We start from the raw sequence: 19,492 nt of genomic DNA on the forward strand, positions 1-19,492 counted from the left end.
CAAGTTTTCCCAGACAAATCTTGATTTTCTTGAATAAACTTCTATTTGGTAAGGCTCTGGTTGTTGTTTGTCACACATGAATTAGGAATGCAACTAGCTATTATTGTCATTATTGGTTAATTAATTTATAGTTTTATCAAATGTCAGAAGACAAGAAAAAACATAATGAGTTACATTAAACCCTGCTTTTTTTTCTCCAAAATGAAGAGAGAAAACAGAACCCAGTACCACTCCGAAATCCCTAGAATGTGTCCTAATCAAACCAAAAAGAAAATGCAGATATCGCACTCATAAAATAAATGGTAGTACTCTAATGCCAAGTTTTCTCAGACAAATCTTGATTTTCTTGAGTAAACTTCTATTTGGTAAGGCTCTGGTTGTTGTTTGACACACATGAATTAAAAATTAAGTTTTTTTGAACATTACAGCATGTAAACATGTTCTAGTAGAAACCCAAAATACAAGTATGAACCTGAAAATGAGCATGATATGAGACCTTTAAAAATCCTACCATCCCACCATAGTGCCCTTACATGCAATACTGCCTGCCAATTAGATTTTCCACAATATTGACCGATGCTGTTTGACTGTCTGCCAATGCACTAGACAAATATACAGACAGACAAAGCAGACTCTGAACACATCAGCCTAAGGTTATGCATTTATGAAATGCATGTTGCCACAAATTGAGTTTCTTAAATAAATCAATCAGCTGCATGTGTCATTTTGATTCCTCAGTGATGATGAACTTTTAAGTTGGATATGCGACAGCCTCTATGGTCTCTGTACGTTGAAAGAATCCAACATAGAACTAACTTCACCGTGGTCCTGGTTGTTATTAGTAGTGCCTTGCTCACTGTGTAGTAGACTGTGGGCAAGAGGTTTCCTGCCACCTGGTGTAAAAACAGAAGCACAGCTGCTTGAACTTCTCAAAGGTTTCTTGGCATTCCCCTTACAAAAAAGTAGTATACTTCAAGTTTATTTTATGACATATACTTAAGTAAAGTTCAAGTATATTTCCCCGAAGTATACTTTATGTAGTGTACTAATATCAATATACCAGTAAGTGTAATAATTCAATACTTCTTGGGACTAAATTGGCCCACTTTTTAGTTTATAAAAGTATACTTTTAAGTGTACTTTAAGTGTAAGAATAGTTCACTTTGAGTACACAACTAGTTTACATCTAAGTTGTATTTTGTACTGCAACTATACTATGAACTATACTACAAGTGAATAGGTATACTGTAGCACACTCTTTATGAAAGTACACTTTAAAGTACTCTCAGTTTAATAGTTGTTATACTGTAAGTATACTTGTATATACTTGTAGCACACTTTTTAGTTTATAAAAGTACACTTTGTATACTTTGACTTATAGTACTTAGCCAATGATTTCTTTCATTTTTATTTCATGTGCTGTATGTAAAATAGAAGGTGTAGCCCGCCCATAAGGCAAAAACCTTGACGTTTGTCAGTCTTACACTCTTGGCTTTACAGATATTTCAACACATCTACAGTGTAAGCCTCACTGTCTCACTTTTGTTTTTTCCAAAACTATAAAGTCCCTTCTTTCCTTGTAAGTAAGTTCAAGCGAAAAAATGGACCAAACGTGTCAAAATCTAGATTTAAACCAACATGTCGACCGCGCTCACTTTCTAAATAAATCAAATTTCTGTTGTTGTGGTCCTTTTTGATTTTTGTTATTAAATTGTGTGGGCCTATTGATATTTACACAAACCTCAAATAAGAAAAATAAATTGACAGATGGAAAAGAAAAAAGGAGGAAGGAAAGTAAAAAAAGGCCACTTTATATAATTTTTCCATTTAAAACATTTCATATAAATGTTCCAGTTTATTTCGTAATGAAATATTATGTCTTTTCTATTATTCATTTACTTATAAGCATTCACGCACTTATAAGCATATTTGTAAACATGTGTCTTCACCACAGTTGTATTTTTACCTGTGGATTGTCTGTGGGGAAATGATGTAGTAAAAACAGACAGTGAAACATCAGTTCCACATGTGTTTCAGGATCATACAGTGTTACAGTTTTACATTTACTGTAGGATTGATAAAGCATATTTGTAATTAGTTTTACAGCCTAACATTTTCTATTCTTCTTTGTCTATCTGTCTGTTTTGTGCATTATTGATTTACATCCACTAGATGGCTGTAAATCATCATTTAGTGGGCAGAAAGTCAGAGGAAGTTAACCTGGGCCTACTGTATATCAACAGTAGTCACTGAGAAGTGGATCTAAAATGGCTGGAGTCACAAAGATTCCTCCTCTACTGATCTGATGTCATTTTGTGATGAGTATTGAAGGAAATTAAAGGTTTTAACATAAGATGTAGTAATGCCTTGAATATCTCCACCATGTGTTACATGTATTGTAGTCAGTCTATGACAATCTACATGCTGGTGTCATCATCGCCCTCATACGAGTCTGAGCGGATTTTCCATCCTACATTACGTGTCACTTTTTCCGCTATTAATTTAGCCCATTAACCATCGTCACCCACTCCGATAATGATGGATGAAACTTCATTTTCAGTGATTAATTACATCTCATACATACTCTCGAATGAAACTATGATTCACTCAGGGTTATGCCATTTGTTCTTGTTTTTGTTTCCGACGGCATTTCATCACCCGAAAATGCAGTAATTAAGCTACAAACATTGCTGATTCAATCTTATTTCACTCTCCATTTGAATCATGTTTGTCATCACAGGCAGGAGACGCTTTCAAATGTTTCAAATGTGCACATGACTCCATACTGCTGACTCTCAAAATTGCTCTTCCGCTTTTCCGCGGCCATTATTTAACTAAAATGCAATCCTATTATTCTGCAGTGCACATAAAGACCTTCGATCACTGTGAATTAAAGTCAGTAAAAAGTCTGGGCATGTTGTTTGTTATTGTGTTACTTGACCATCGGCAGTCATAAAGGTACTCTACCAACCGCATGTACCTTTTCGTCTCTATTCTAGTCCTCTATTCAGTCTGATGACACATACCTAAACTAAAGCCCATCCTGTTTTGCCTGCTGTGAAACTTTCCCCACGCAAAGTACAAACGGAGAAAGTGAAACCACATTTAATGGCCTACACCAGAATTCAGGTGGGAATTTTCAAGAAGTGCAAATAGTAAATAACATATCATGACATATCATGACATTTTGTTCCACTATGATTTTTGACTGTGACATTTTGTTTGACATTATTTACAACATACAGTTACAGAAGCTTTTACTCAGCAGGGGAGTAGTTTCCCACTGGGATGCAATATATTCTCAAAGGCCAATAAATGTCACCCTAGTTTGTAAAACTCCACAGTTCCTGGGGCCAGTTGCATTAACTTAGTTTAAGACTAATCTTCACCTTAGACTGGTCTTAGATTGTCAGGTTAGATTAGTCTAATTAAACCTGTCTGTTGCAAATATTAAGACTGATTTAATTTGAGGTAGACAAGTTATCCACCTCTCGCCTTGGCTAAGCCTGAGGTGAAAGCTTTGTTGCTATGAAAACAATGGTTTACCAATAACTCTTAACAAACTATTTCAACTGTTTATCTTTCTTTCAAAAGTTTATTTATTACTTTCAACTAACGTTAACTCTTCGCTAACTATTTCAACTGTTTCTCCATTACTTTTAGCTAACTTTTAGTTAACTATTGTTAACTGTTTACCCATTACTTTTACCTTTAGCTTACTATTTCAAGTATGTAACTATACATTACTTTTAGCTAACTATTTCAGCTGTTCATCCATTACTCATAGCTGCTAACATTAACTTTTAGCTGACTATTTCAACCGTTTACCCATCCTGTGCTACTTTTAGCTCATTTTAGCAAATTTCTTCAACTGTTTATCTATTACTTCTTTGGATTCTTGTAGCCTACCATAATCTTAAATAGTTTCTGAACATCTTTAACGGTTCTAACGACGGTTGGATTTATGCTGTTTTACCGTTCCTGTTATTGTCTCCTGTACATGGAGTGGTGGGTGCTGTTGCATCCATCATGTTATCTCCTGTACATGGAGTGGTGGCTGGCGTTGCATCCATCATTTCTTCTCTTCTGTGTCTTAGTGTGACAAAAAAAGTGTCTTATTTTACCCATAATGCATTGTGTGACCTGCTATCAGGTCTCATAGGGTAGTTTTATGTAACAGGTCAATTTAAGTGCATAGGAAGTCTGACTTAAAGTTATATTTAAGACAAAGACTAGGTCTGTCTTTATGCAACTGGCCCCAGGTCTTATCAGCCTTTTACTCACAGACTTTAAGGGAAAAAAGTGCAAAAAACCTGCCAAAATCTAGCATTCCTGTTCGAAAGCTTCAATAGGCCGATAATTCAATGCTGAATTAATACATCTGATCAATCAATCAACTCTTACTTACATTATGTACATTATCCAAATTAGTTTTAAGTATGTTACACACTATTATTCTACCATGTTCAATATATACAGAGAAAGAAAAGGGGAAATACAGAGCAAAAGCAGCAAGGCAATGACGTTCAAAGTTGGCAAAAAACTAATGTAAAACAGGATATAATACATACACCACCACCAAACTCTTAAAAAGTCTCATCATAAATGAGGAACTGAATGATTCACTTCATTCCTTCCCTCTCCTCCTGGTAATGAGTTTTGTTCCTCCTTTTTTTGTGTATTGTGGTGAGTGGGAGAGAAGGGCCAGCCCCAAGATACAGTTACATTATCTGGGTGCTCTGTGTTTGCCTTCAGTAACATACAGGGGAAAGTACCTTGCATCTAGATTCCTCTTTGTTCAATAGATACTCACGGCAGAGCACAGTCAGACAGCAAAACCTCCTCATCACATTCACACACTGAGCTCAGGAAGCGAACATACACACACTGCGCTAGTGCACAGCAGAGGAAACTCGGGACCTGTACAGTCGTCAGCTCTCTTAACATCTGTCTTCCTGTGCTCCCCAGGCTCAGGCTGCTCTGAGCTCTGCCGACGGACTGACGATGCCACAGCAAACCCAGCATTCCCTTATCCATGTCTTCCTGTTGTGGATCACCATCCTTTCCATTGTCCAGATTGTGTTCATCATCCTCTTCTTCACAGCTGGACATCACGGCCTGGTGAGACCTCTTAAAATATGCTCAGATTTCATTTACAGAATATTACAGTGTCTTAATGATGAGATACAAACTTGTACATCAGTTTTTATGATAGTTGCATCACATTTGAATGAGTATAGGATGAATGTCAGCACTGGTAAAACACCTGTGCAGTGCAGCTGTTCTGTCTTGTGGTTTTGGTAGTAGCACAGCTGGTGCGAAAGACACCTCACCTGTGGTATACAGCTGGTTACAGAGATTCCTATTATGACTCCCTAACATATTATATAAACAATATTGTTCAGATAGAAATGTTGATCAATGCCCCCATAATCCATCATAACATGGCAAACTCAAGCCCAATAGGCAACAACAGCTGTCAGTGTGTCGGTGTGCTGACTCGACTATGACTTGCAAACTGTATGTGATTATCATAAAGTTGGCATGTCTGTAAAGGGGAGACTCATTTTGATTTACATATCTTGAGATCAGAGGTTTGGAGCGATATTTAGCCTCCTTCGCGACAAGCTAGTATGAGTTGGTACCAATGGATGACTGAACTGAGTCCGTTACAACCTAAAAAGTTTTGTTAATGCGTTAAAGAAATTATTGGACAGCCCTAAAGCAACATAAATAATGGAGCATAACTGGTATAATTTAAAGGACATATAAATCTACAATTATGACTAAGCAAATGTCTTTACTGTTGGTGTTTGGAGTCAGGAGACAACACTTAACATACTTTTTTTCATTTTTTATTCAGCATTGTCGAGTTTAGCAATGCCATTCAGAAAATTTGGATGGTTTTATTGCACCTGCAGTTGGGTCAACCTTCATTCACAGGCACTCTCTGTTTTTCAAAACCCTCTTGTAACATTTATCATCAATTATGAGCATATTTTGCGCTTCTGTTTCCTTCCTCCAGTCTCAGAACAGTAGCGCTGTAGCACCAGATCGCCAAATGCATTCCACGGAAAGCAAAACACCTTCGGTAAGATAATAGTGCTACTCCTATTGACCTCACTGTGTTGTGTTATTTATTCTCACAATCTGAATACACATGCTCTTTGTAATTAAGATGTCATGCTATTTGTTTTGCAATCCCACTACTCCAGACACACACGCACACACACATCTTGCAGACCAGGCAGCTCTATCTCAAATTACTTTTCTTCTTATGTCAGACGACGGTCTAACTGCTCTCCTCTCTTCTTGGAGGAAGCACAGTGACGTCATCTCCACATTCGGGGAAATGCCACTAACCTAAACTGTAGTCTCTTCATGTTCCTTCTGAAGAAAGTGTATGATGTATTCTGCTCTCACTTTTAAGATGGAGGTACTCGTCTCATCACTATGTTTAGAAAAAATTTAACCACCCACTGTAGGAGCTGTGTGGGCACCAAACTTAATGCTGATATTTTAAGATTAATGGATCTCTTCCTCTTTCAACAGTCCCCCTCCGAGCATGGGCTTCTCTTGGGGGAAGGCAAAATGATGACCTTTGAGGCGGCACAAGGTAAAGCTATTTTTGAAGTATTTCCATACTAAACTGTATGACATAAACTGTAACGATGAGTCAGGTCACCATTCACAAGCTGTTGGATGCTTCATGTGAAATCGTCTCTCACCACAGGATATTCTGAATGCAGTTCTAAGAAAACAAACTCGCAGCTAATACCAACTTTTCTGTCGCCCACAGGCAAAGGGATAATTAGGTGGATAGCAAAGAATGAAGATAAAGGCCTGATCTCAGGAGAAGGAGGTCTGAAAATACTGACGGACGGATATTTCTTCCTAAATCTTCAGGTGACACTGGATAAATGTAATGGATCATCGCAGGACATAGTCAGTCTGAAGAAGGACGACAAACTTATCCTGCTGGGTCGGATTAACGTGAAAACGTGCAGCACAGGTCTCCTCGGGAAGGTGGAGGAGCTGTCTGCTGGAAGCCACCTGGTGGTAAACCTGCCAACTGAAAACATCAATATAACTCTTACACACCTGGATATCATCTACATGTACAAGAAGTCGCTCTGATATATCTATGTACTGAATCCCTGGCATGTTCCAGGGCACCTGTCCAGCTCTGTTCAGATGCAAAGATGGTAGAGAGTATTTATTTTTCTAATGTTACCAAAACAGAAATCTGTCTTTGCCTTTGGATCACCAGATCACTTAACTGTGTTCCTGCAGTCAGAGAGGTGACTGAGTCACAGAGAAAGGGCTGGATTCAACATTGAAGGACGTCTAAAACCTCACCCCTTTAAATTCTGGTCAACTAAAAAGAAATATCCACCCAAACACAGAATTTAAATTGATTAAATGTCCAATTATTTTGGCCAGTAACGTACATATACTATATAGCAGCTCTAGGATTGGTGTATGGTTGACGTTATCACTACAAATCTGCTCAGCTGTGTAGTAGCCTACTATGGAAAGAACATGCTCACGCTCAGGGAAAGTGCTGTGGTGACGTAGCTTTAAAAGCGAAAGAAACACACAGAGGAGGTGGATGTGTCCAACAAAGACAAGGCTTTCATCCAGGAGACCGCTGTGCGTCACGTTACAATAAGCTGTTTGTTCATGTCCCGTGTTCACAACGTCCAATGTCATTTTCACCGTAGAAACGTAATGATTTTGAGCCCAACCATGTTGTTTTTTTCCTAAACTTCCTAAGTGGTTTTATCGCCTGAACCTAAGCAAGTGTTTTTGTTTATTTACAACATTAAGCACGTGTTTACTGCGACCATAAAGTGGCGCTGAGGGGTCTGATAAAGCGTCAGTTTGTGACGAGTTGAGATGAGAACGTGTTGGTTACATTAATGCCGATAAAGCATATTGAATTGAATTGAAGCAGGTATTCAAGTGAACCAACAACTTGATTGCTTTTTTTTTCTTTGTTGGAGTTTCTTACATTTAAAATGTGCGGTAGTTACCGGCAAGAATGTATTCTGAAATGCTACATCCACTGGCACAACTATATAATTTAGCTATTTACTGATTTATTTCTTGACATGTTTTGAACTGTATGAATGATATTTATGTTGTATTTATTTATTGCTTGGACCTCTGTATACCATATACAGATAAATAGTGTAGTATAGTCTACTGTATTTAACAAAGTTCCATGGGCCGGCCAGCGAATAACCAATGAATGTATGTCACTGTGTGACCATATTTGTCATTGTGTGGCATGCATATATTGTTAGTGAGTAACTGGAATGTATGTAGCATACAGTGTTTTTTTTTATTAATGATTGTAATGATATGAAGCTAAAATTGTACAACCTAGACAGCATGGTTGGTGCTATTGATAACATTCAGCCATTCCAATGCATTTACTTCACAACACTTAACGTCAATCTCAGCCCTTTATCTGTTTTTTCCACACTAACTGACGACCACGTGATACCATCATCGTTATTGGGTCACGAGCCTTGTTAGAAGTGAGAACCGAACATCAGATATTTTCCACAGAGATAAACAAAACATTCCTTTTGGACCCGCCAATTTTTTTTTTAAATGATTAACTCACAATCAGAGTTATTTATTTTTTTCAGGAAAAGCTATACATTTATTCAGCACATTTCTAAAGGCTCTGCGGATGTATTATTTTTTCAAAAATATTCGTCTACATAAAAATGCCATCAATAAGAAGAGAAAAGAGAAAAGTAAACAAGAACCACATTCAGTATTATACTTTCATTTAAAATGAAAAGTGAAAAGACCTGACATAACTAATCTCCATATCACACATTATGACACCTGAAATCACAACTCGTGGTGGTTTATGCGGAAAGTTTCATGTGTTAAGAGATGTTGAAAGAAATATTTGGTTTTGTCGATTTTCAGTTGATTTCAGTGCAACAAGGAACCGCTCTCACCCCTGATGATGTGTGTACATCAGTGTGATTATGTATTCAAAAAAGCATAGCATTTGTTCTGGGAACAATTGTGTCTTTACATCTGACCACAACAACGTTCTGTAACTGCTGCCGTGAAATCATTTTCTAATTAAAAACAATGTTTTTGTCATCCTGGTGTTTATCATATTTGATATCTTTAAAAGCCCCAATATGGAGCTACAGTAAACAGAGCGAATGATATTACAAACATGAATGAGCGCTTTTGACTGAGTCATTTACGAGACCCTGAATATAAAGTGAAAGTGAGAGGTCATGAGTTAACAGTGGGGCCTCGTAGATAATGAGTCACTAATAGAAAGATAGAGCGGGACCCTCCCTGCTGTCTGCTGTCGAAGAATATTCCCTCCAGACTCTGACAAATCGAAATAATAAAAATCATCACTTTACACAAACATCCAACATCATATCTGACCTACATCACAACAGATAGAGTACACAAAAGGTCAATGGAACAGGATGTTAGTCATCACTGCCAACACACAAATATTTTCCAAGTTGCTGAGGTTTCATCTTTCCAAACCTCAGCCGCAATGAGAGTCCCATATCTGTATTAGCTGTTGCCACCACAGCTTTCGATTACTGAGGAGGAGAAGTCCGAGATGTTGAATTCAAATGCACATAACAGACCCATTTATACCACCCACATTGTCTCATTTATTAAAAGGCATCTGCATGGGGTTGTTCCCACCTTTGCTTTCCACTGCCAGACGTACAAGACTCGTGTAACCGCGTACAGAAGTGTGGCAGCTTCTGTGAAAACCCTCATTTCCATCACTTCCACCCAAACCACACTGAGAGGGCTTGTATGTGGTGTCAGACATGTTTGCAAAATGCAATCATTGAATGACGTGCTCTTTCAAGCTTGTTCATAAAAAAACGTCACACTTTATAATAAAACTAGTGCTGTGTCCGTTCAGAACAAATTAATTTGAATGCATTCAGAATTGTTCGGCCTCCAGAAGTTCTGCTTGCAGCGTTGTCGAGCACCGCGGTATGGCTGCTTGTACCCACCAAGCGTGAAGTTGATTGGATGAACAGTTCTCGAGATATGCGAAGGGCAGTCATACATACTGTACATACCCAGACAGACAGAGAATACTTCCTTTATAGTTAGATGATGATGCTACAGCGCCACCTATTGACCAAATGGTACCAAGTTTGTCATGGTCACTCAGACATCATATCTTCACATGTTCCCCAAATGTGGTCACAATAGCACAATGCGTTCAGGAGATATGACAATTTTGGTAATATAAGCCCTGCCCACAACATTTGAGCTAACTGTGAAGGCTTGCTATAGCAAAACTTTGTGGAACATCAATAATCCAAAAGAGTTATTTTTCCCGGCTTGGTCCAGAGATGTTCTTTACCAAATTTGGTGACGATTGCTCCAAATTTGTAGGAGTAGTAGCAGAAAATGAGATGTGGACAAAATTCAAATTGGTGGAAAACCAGTCTGGACGCAAATGGGCATGGCTTATATAGATTGATTCGTCTGGACCCACAAAATCCAGCAAAACAAGAAATTTCTGAAAGTTATGGTTAATAAGTTACAGGCCAAAACGTAAAGTTCATTGTTATAGCACCACCATCTGGCCAAATTGCACCACACGCTTGAGTCCTGAGCAATACACCCGCCAAGTATGAAGTCAATCGGTTCTCGAGATATGCGAAGGACATTCAGAAAGACACACAGTGACTCCTTTCTTTATAGTTAGATAGCCTATTCAAATATGAATTACTATTGTAGTGTACTGTACACATTATATTTTTGGGTTATGTAGATGATTTACCATACTAATTTATGTTATACGTGTGGAAAGAGATATATATTTTAGAAGGAATAATTCCACATTGTTATTTTGGACTTGAAGAAATAAGTTGTATCATTAAATACAGTAATTATTCCATTGTCATCATTATTGTATTTACATATGTGCACATTTAAGTTGCTATTGCATGTCCCCTTAGCCTCAGAGTCATTTTATTACTGCAGCGCTACCAACCAATAAGGTCGGGTTACACTATCAAGCATGTGTAAGTGAAAAGGTATGAATTTCGGCAAAGTGGACCCTCTGGATGAACTGCTTACAGATACTTCAAACGTCAGCACTCCACTGTTCTCTAACTGATCTTAACACAAGGGGACAGTATTTAGCTGTAGACTGTGTACCGTGACCACCTTTCAGTTTTGCTTTGCAGGGAAATGTTGCTCTAGGCATCACAAGTTGCAGAAACGAGGCTTCAAAGTGACACCTACGTAGTGCTTTATTACCAACGTAATTGTAAATATTGTTGACAATGTCTCAACAGATTGATATCTGACAACGCAACCGTGCTTTATCACTGGAACATGTTATAAGGAAGTGTGAATAATTAGCTGGAGATCACAGGCAGTTCTGTCATCCCACACTAATTGTCTGTAAAAGTCATGTCTAGACTAAAGTTTGATCATAAGAGAAAACCCAACTGCCTGAATCCAAACCACAGCTGATACAGCTCCCCCTCCTTTGATACTACACAACTCACAGGTCAACCAGCGCTGGAAGATAATGACTCACACATCCAGCGAGGAGCATTCATGAAAGTCGACTGTTTAGGCCTCCCGTGATTCAACAGATAATATGTTTACTCATGAATTCAGACTATATATAGCAAAAGCCTGAACTGTAATTAGTCTCAAACTCTGTTTAACCAATTTGAACAAAACTAGTAGTCATAGGGATAATTAATTAAAAAAGACCTATTATGCTTTTGTGCCGTTTTCCCGTTCCTTTAGTGTGTTGTAAAAGGTCTGGAAAGTTATAAAGAGTCCACATCAAAGGGAGTAACTCTACCCCACAGAAACACTGCTCCTGAACTGCCTGAAAAGCCTTGATTGATATCCTGCTTTTTCTTCCGTAACATGGTGATGTCACCAAGTAACACATTTTGCCTAACAGCTAGTTTGGCAAGCCCTCAACAAGTAACAATAAGTAAACAAATGTAACAAACAATAAACCCCGAAAGTCGCCCTGTCGGGGTTTATTTCACAACAATGACACTGTACAACGGCTACTTACTGAAAAAAAAACAATAATTTGACACGAAAACGGTCCACCAGAGCCTGAGATCAGAACTGCACCCATAGAAACGGTTTGTTATACATAGCAACGGTCTGCTATAAAGAAATAACAGACCGTAGAACGCTGTGATTGACCAATCAGAATGGAGTATTCAACAAGGCCGTGTGATAAAGCTAGTTAGAGCGGAGCTGGAGTGGAGTCTGAAGAGTTGACCAATCATAACAGTGGGCCAGCTGATCAATCAGAGCAGACTGGGCTTTTTGGGAAGGGGAGGGGCTTAAACAGAGCGTTTCAGACAGAGGGTGAAAAGAGGTGCTGCAACACAGCCGGTATGAGAAAAATAAAGTGTTTTTTTAACATTAAAGCACGTAAACATGTTCTAGTAGAAACCCAAGATACAAGTATGAACTTGAAAATAAGCCTAATAGGTCCCCTTTAACCACCCACCGGTTCACACACACACACACACACAGTCCTGCTACTGTACCACTACTCTCCGGGTCTGGGGTTGGAAAGTGAGTCAGGCAGTCCCTCCCTCTGCCCCAGCGGCCCCCACTACCACTTCCTCTTCAGTTTACAAATATACAACTCTGTGGGTGTTTTCAAGAGCGGCTTCTTCGAACAGACACAGCTGAAAGGAAAGCGTAACAGCGACTGCATGAGCGATACAAAAGACCGAGAGAAAAAAAACTTCCCACTGTGATGAAGCTTTTTTTTGTTTGTACAAAGCATGTCAGCATGCTTGTCACCACGGTGATGAAACGATCATCTATAGCATATCTGCATGTGTTGAATACACAACTATTGTCCCTCTAAACCCTTAAGCTCAAATACATTTCTCATAAAAGTTATACTGCTGTTCTGTACAGCAAGAACACATTCTGGTTAAAGGTAGCTGACACATTATGTGTCACTGTGCTATTTAAAAACATACTTTCTCTACAACATGAGTCTTGTGGTTGAGTGGGTGTATCTGCTGCTACTGAGACCACTTAGCAAAAGCTCCTGCACCGCCTTATCGGCGACTTCAAGTCAGCTACATGACGGCCTCAATGAGGAAACCAACAACAGGACTTTTAAATCATTATGTTTATTTCAATCTTTTGGATACATTATTTTACATAAATACAGCAGAATTAAAGGTCCAGTGTGTAGTATCTAGCGGAGAGTTGAGGAGATTGCAAACGACTGAATCCTCTCCCTCCCTTGTGTCAAGCGTGATGGAGAGCTACGCTGGATGACACGAAAACACGAATGTCCCTCCCTAGAGTCATTTGGAACAGAGAGTGTGTGTACGTGGGAAATGAGTGGTGAAGCAAGAGAGATTCCTACACATTGGATCTTTAAAGCGATTATATCATTCATTCTACTGCTGGAGGAATAAATAAATAGTGTGCAGCAAAAACGTTACAGCAAAAATGAAAAGAAATGTGTAAGGAGACAGTTTGTATGTTTTTAATTTTAGCATGAACATGACACATACGTTTATACTCAGCAACGATATGAAGATCAGGAAGACTGAACAAGGTATGAAAGTTTTTTGAAAAATCCATCTATGACGAGTTATTTTTCAACATTCGGACGATTACCGTTTAAAATAAGTATAAAGAAGTATTTAAAAAATCCCTGATAAGAAACGTTCTATTACACTGTAAAACTGTAAAATATTAAAAATTGAAGAGTTTCAACCCCCCCCCCCTCGATAAGAAAGCCATACCATCTCGGTCCTGAGCTTCATAACACTCAGATGCACAAAGGGGTTTTCACACCTGCCTGTCTTTCCGGTTAAGACCTACTTGTTCTTTACAAAGAGAATCGTTAATCCTTGTAACTTTTATTTTCTACTTTTATTCACTGTTCAAACGTTCGGATTCATGGTGAAATATCAATGTGATATTTATATCATAAAAGCACCGAAGATGTTCTCGAAGGATTTCTGTTGCACAATGTTTGAGGTATTGCTCACTTCCACAAAAAGGGCATCATCTTTTTTGAGGTGAAACACCCCACCCAGGTAACTGTTGGATCGCATCTCCCTGGACTTCTTTGAGTATTTTTTGGACATCAGGAGGGGAAAACTTTTCCCCAAGTACAGTTTAGTTTTCCGATTAACAGAGTGGACAAATCCACCAGTGTCTAAGAAGGAAACCTTGGAATAAACGTGGTAAAAACCGTCCTTCTGAATGACAATACTTTTGTCTTTGTAGCCCATTTCAAAGAGGAGAGGGTCTGCAATCATGCTCCATGCCATGATTTTATCTCCGTGAACTACATCTTGTCCACCTGGGGGGGAAACAGTAACAATGTGAAGTTTGACTTTTCATTTTATTCATATAATGTACTCATAATGTATTGATCATTTGAAACAGAGAGTTTAAAACTAGAAAATGCATTTAATGCAGAAAATGCGTGTGAATGTTGAAAGCTAAAATAAATGGCAAAGTATTGCTGAAAATGCGGAAAAGAGGATTTGAAGATTTTCTTCACTGAGAAAAAAAAAAGCTTAAAATTTGAAAAAGCTTATATGGTATAAACGGCAAAAGTCATAGCATAAAATGTCCTTAAAGAGCTGAACATTTTGATATTTGAGTCCAAAAAACATACGGAGGAAATAGCAGAAGAATAAAGATTTGGATCACAATAGCGTGACTGCTTAATCAGCATTCACACAATGCTGAATACATTATAGAGTGCTACAGGAATGAGTCCTAAAGTCCCCGGAAATGAGTTAGCATTTCAGCACTTCTGGTTCCCTCTTCTGTTTTTTTTTTAATGGGTAGATGCCTGAAATAAGGCCTGTGGTTAACACAAGCTGAAGAGATTTCAACGTTTTGTTCTACGATATAAAATACGTCAGTAAATATCCCACTCATGAATTTTCTTAATAAAGGCGGGTGCTAACAAGTGGCTAAATGAGACTACTAAATGTCATCACGCCAACTCGTCCGCCTTTACAGCCTCGTTGTGTTTACTCGCGCTCATGTGACCGTGGTGTAGTTCGCTTATAGCCTAACATTAGCTTTTTACATCCGCCGATTGCATTCACACTTCAAAAATCATAAAAGTGGTGATCATTTGTGGAGATTATCTTGCTGAACAGAAGGTGTAAGTATCATAAACGTGTTTTTGCCGCAGAGTTTATTTCCTGCAATAATCCAAAACCCAATGGAAAAAATCTCATTGGCTTTTTGTCGAGTGAACCAGGGCGATGCTAACTTCCTGGTTGGCCTACAAAAATACGTCATCCCTGCAGCACTCTATGCTACGACAATACTGTATATGTCATTTATGTTCTGCCTTGGTAATAAATTGAACACTGTGGTAACGGAGGGAACATCAGCACTGGTCTCACCTGTCAGATGAGCAACCGGTTTGTCAGGGAGACTAGAAGGACTGGGACTTTTAGTGGAAGAAGTAAAGTCTTGACCTGTGTGAGGACCAGAAAGAATGTCACTGATGTGGATTAAGTAACTGAAGAGATATTTAAAAGTAAAAAGAGCTGAGACATACCTGCAATCTGCTCAGAGTGTGATGTTGAGGTATCCTGCAATGGAAAGAAAAATGGTTTACCTCTCAGTTGTATATATGTTTGTGTTTGTGAGCATGCAGAAACATGCACTGTTGCTGGGTATGTGACAGTATCTGAATTTTATTTTTCTATGATGTTATCTTTCTGCAGAACAAAGTAGGACAGGTCTGTCTTTCTGGTGAAGAACTAAAAAGTAGATCAAAATCATGCTACAGGAAAGAAGACCACTTCCTGTGCCCCTTGTTTGCACGATATGTATGTAACCTTGTTTACCAGCCCATGTCCCTCTCCCCTTCTACCCTGTGACTGCTGCCCTCACACAGAGCATCAGACAAGGACTGGAAACTGAGTCACAGCGACCATCCACCATTACAGGAGATCAAGTCTGCCATGTTTCCCATTAAATGGGCTGGACTTCTACATCTCTACTCTCTTCCCCATAATAGTGAACTTATTTCACCGTCAGCAGTTTTTGGATCATTCATATGATTATAGTAAATGTCAGTTCTGTTTCTTTTGCTTCTCTAAACTTGAACAATATCCTTACTCACACATAAATGGTGTCTAAAATGTGGGTCTGCCTTTTTTTTCTCCCAATATTCTAATCACATGTTTTGTTTAAATCACACCATGACTCCGTTATGACACTACGGGAACATCTGTAACCACGAATTCACTCTTGGACAGTGGAAGTTTCCACTTTGGTTATGACAGCAGAGCAGGCAGTTTCCCATACGGAGCATGTGACTCTGTGATTTGCATATTAAAAAGCGATGTGAACACTGGTAATAGTCCTTGCATTTCTACTTTGTGTTATATATTTCATTAATAAAACAAAACAGAACTCACAATTTTGAAATTTTACAGTTCTAAAGTGACTTTATCATCACCAAAGCATGAAGTGTGCCGCTTTTATAATATTTCACGATGCAGTTTCATGTTCCGGGGTCACTCATTTTTGTATTTTGCTATCTTTGTCTAAAGATTTTACCGTAATAGTATCAATAAGCATTCAATTCACTTCAAGTAATTCCATTTTTCATAAAAATGTTAAAGTATGAATAGGTAAGACTGTGTTTAAACTAAGTGTGACAAAGTGTTTAAAGAAAATCAAGATGTTACTGAGAAAAGCAGAAGAATTTCCATTATGAATACTTACAACTAGCTTATATAAAAGGTGTTATTGACGAAAACACAACAGAAAGAGTTTTGGATTGAGGGTGACACAAAAAAAAAGAAAAGAGAAGAAAAGAAAACTGAGAGTGAGAATAAGGTGTTGCAACTGAATGAGTTCTTATGAGGAAAGTGAGATTTAAAAAGAAATGAATCAAACAAGAAGCACTCTGACACAGCGTTGATAAGAAATCACAGGCACTGTAAGCAGGTGTCGACTCAGAGATGTGGTTGATACTCACAGGTTCAAGATGGTAGAGACGGTAGATAAAGCAGGCTTCTATGGCAAGGCCGCACAACGCCACGCACACCAGCATGATCAGCAGGGTCTGCGCCGCCCCGGGACGCCGTCGCCCCTGGCTCAGCCTCAGTGGCACTGGTGGCCGGGTGGCATGGGTGTCCACCATAAACACAGAGGGATATCCACCCTTGGACATTACGGTGCTCAGTTCTAAAACTGAAAGACGATTCTGTGTGGAAATATCCTCCAGAGAGTGTTGCTTCAAAGGGGCCGCGGAGACAAATAGACTTGAGAGACCGCGAGGGGTGAAACAGTAGCAAAATGGGTGGGCTCACTTCTGGTTGGTTCAAATGGAGATGGCTCACGTCACAAGTAGTCAGATAAAGAACAGACTCAGATGCAGAAAGCTTGAGCTGTATCACCAAAGCACCTTTTAAGGCCGAGATGCACCTGTCTGCACTCCGACATCAGAATGGTGATACTTGCACTTGATGCAGCTGCAGAACCTGACAATCGATCAGCAGACAATCACAAAGTGGGAGACCAAGCACTATGCATTTCACCTCCCCTTCACACACTCCCACTTCACTGTAATAGCAATGTTGAAATATCAGAATACACACTTCCTCTCTCGCATACACTCTTTCTCTCTTTGTTTTGTCCGATAGTCTGACAGCAACAGATATTGACCTAAATGGAGTTTAACATCCAAATCTCAACCACATATCACTCTTTTATCCACAGGGTTAAACCTTTGTGCCTTGTTGTAGAGGATAGGGCAGAGTTGTGAGGCCTATGCACGTAAAAAAAATATTTGATTTGATTAATTTGATAAATTAATTGAGGATGCATTTTAAGGAGTAAATGTTATAGAGTACATGTTCCTCTGGATCACACATATGAGACAGTTTCCAGTTTTCGCAGGAAGGCCGAGGAAACTGAATTAAAAACCTGACAAGCATGATGTGATGAAGGAGATGGAAAGACATCCAAGCGGTGGGGCGGTGCACTGACGAGGACTGCTGCTCCCTTCCTGACTGCAGAATCACATAATTGTTAAAGGTCCCATATCATGCTCATTTTCAGGTTCATACTTGTATTTTGTGTTTCTACTAGAACATGTTTACATGCTGTAATGTTCAAAAAAAGCTTTATTTTCCTCATACTGTCGACCTGAATATACCTGTATTTACCCTCTGTCTGAAACGCTCCGTTTTAGCGCATTTTGACGGAATTGCAACAGAATTGCGTTGCTAGGCAACAGCTTGGGTCCATGTGTACTTCTTGTCAGCTGATAACATTCACATACACTGCAACCAGGAATAAACTGGGACACATTTAGAATGTTTTACGTTTAAAATTGTGTCAAGGATCTAAATATTGTATATTCGTGACATCACTAATGGGCAGAAATCCTAACTGCTTGTTTCAAATGCAGAGTTTCCGAATACGGCCTGTGTGAATTTCCCTGTGGATTGAGTGTTTTGATACTTTCAGAGTATTTAGATATAAGCCTGCTTTATAATAAAAAAAACATGAAAATCTCACTTTTTTTATAATATGGGACCTTTAAGGGTTCTCCATATGACAGAGCATTTATATAGCATCAAACAGCTATTAGCTATGTAAAGATATAGAGGAGTAATGTCTACCTGAGCAGAGAATGAAGTCACTCTCCCTCTGTGTGTGTTGTAATCTGTGCTTTTATTTATTTATTTATTTTTTTAAATATACATTTTTGGGCTTTTTGCCTTTAATGGACTGAGACATTGATAGTTATGAAAGGGGGAGAGAGAGGGGATGACATGCAGCATTGGGCCGCGGGTCGGATTCAAACCCTGTGGTTAGGACTCAGCCATGGTACATGGGGCGCCTGCTCTACCAGGTGAACTACCAGGGCACCTGCTCTGTGCTATGTTGACATACAAATCAGAATGTGGCAAAAAACTAAACAACTAAACCCTTTCACAGGCCCTTTCTACATCAAGCAAGAGAAGGGCTTCCTTACGTAAAATATTAATACCCTCCGTACATAATTAAATACTATGAATAATATGAAAATCCCCCTACATGTAAAGTGTCAAAGTGTCAAAGAGATGTCACTAACTTATACTTAAAGCCTCTGAACAGCCAAACAGCTGTTTTCAGTTAATCTGGCTGATTAGACCGCTGTGGGCCTGTACAGTATAGACTGTAATTGAGTGACATCTGCCTGTTAGCTTTGTTGAACCTTTTAGGGTGGGACAAATTACACCTTTATTGTTCTAATTGGTAGATGAAGATTAGTGACCTAATAAATTCCCATCAAAACTCCGGCCCACCTTCAACCTGAGCAGAGGTCTAATCAGCCAGAATAACTGAAAACACCTGTGTGGGTGTTCAGAGGCTTTACACTTGTTTGTATTATGTCAAGTGGAAGGCCATCTGTCACTTTCAAAATACAGACCAATCTGCTCTC

At 38.9% G+C, this 19,492-nt stretch overlaps 2 protein-coding genes across 2 annotated transcripts; one reads left to right on the forward strand and one right to left on the reverse strand.

Moving 5' to 3' along the window:
- Positions 1–4,294: 4,294 nt before the first annotated feature.
- tnfsf18 (TNF superfamily member 18) lies at positions 4,295–9,135 on the forward strand. Its single transcript, XM_074656450.1, has 4 exons — positions 4,295–5,121; positions 6,026–6,091; positions 6,553–6,616; positions 6,800–9,135. The coding sequence occupies exons 1-4, from the start codon at positions 5,005–5,007 to the stop codon at positions 7,135–7,137; spliced, it is 585 nt and encodes a 194-aa protein (XP_074512551.1). The 5' UTR covers positions 4,295–5,004; the 3' UTR covers positions 7,138–9,135.
- A 4,034-nt stretch (positions 9,136–13,169) lies between these two features.
- tnfsf14 (TNF superfamily member 14) lies at positions 13,170–17,628 on the reverse strand. The gene is made up of 4 exons (XM_074656449.1): positions 17,036–17,628; positions 15,602–15,635; positions 15,444–15,518; positions 13,170–14,374 (listed from the first exon to the last, which is right to left on the reverse strand). The coding sequence occupies exons 1-4, from the start codon at positions 17,228–17,230 to the stop codon at positions 13,989–13,991; spliced, it is 690 nt and encodes a 229-aa protein (XP_074512550.1). The 5' UTR covers positions 17,231–17,628; the 3' UTR covers positions 13,170–13,988.
- Positions 17,629–19,492: the final 1,864 nt, after the last annotated feature.

The sequence above is a fragment of the Sebastes fasciatus genome, chromosome 13 (genome assembly GCF_043250625.1).
Source record: "Sebastes fasciatus isolate fSebFas1 chromosome 13, fSebFas1.pri, whole genome shotgun sequence".
NCBI classification, from domain to species: domain Eukaryota; kingdom Metazoa; phylum Chordata; class Actinopteri; order Perciformes; family Sebastidae; genus Sebastes; species Sebastes fasciatus.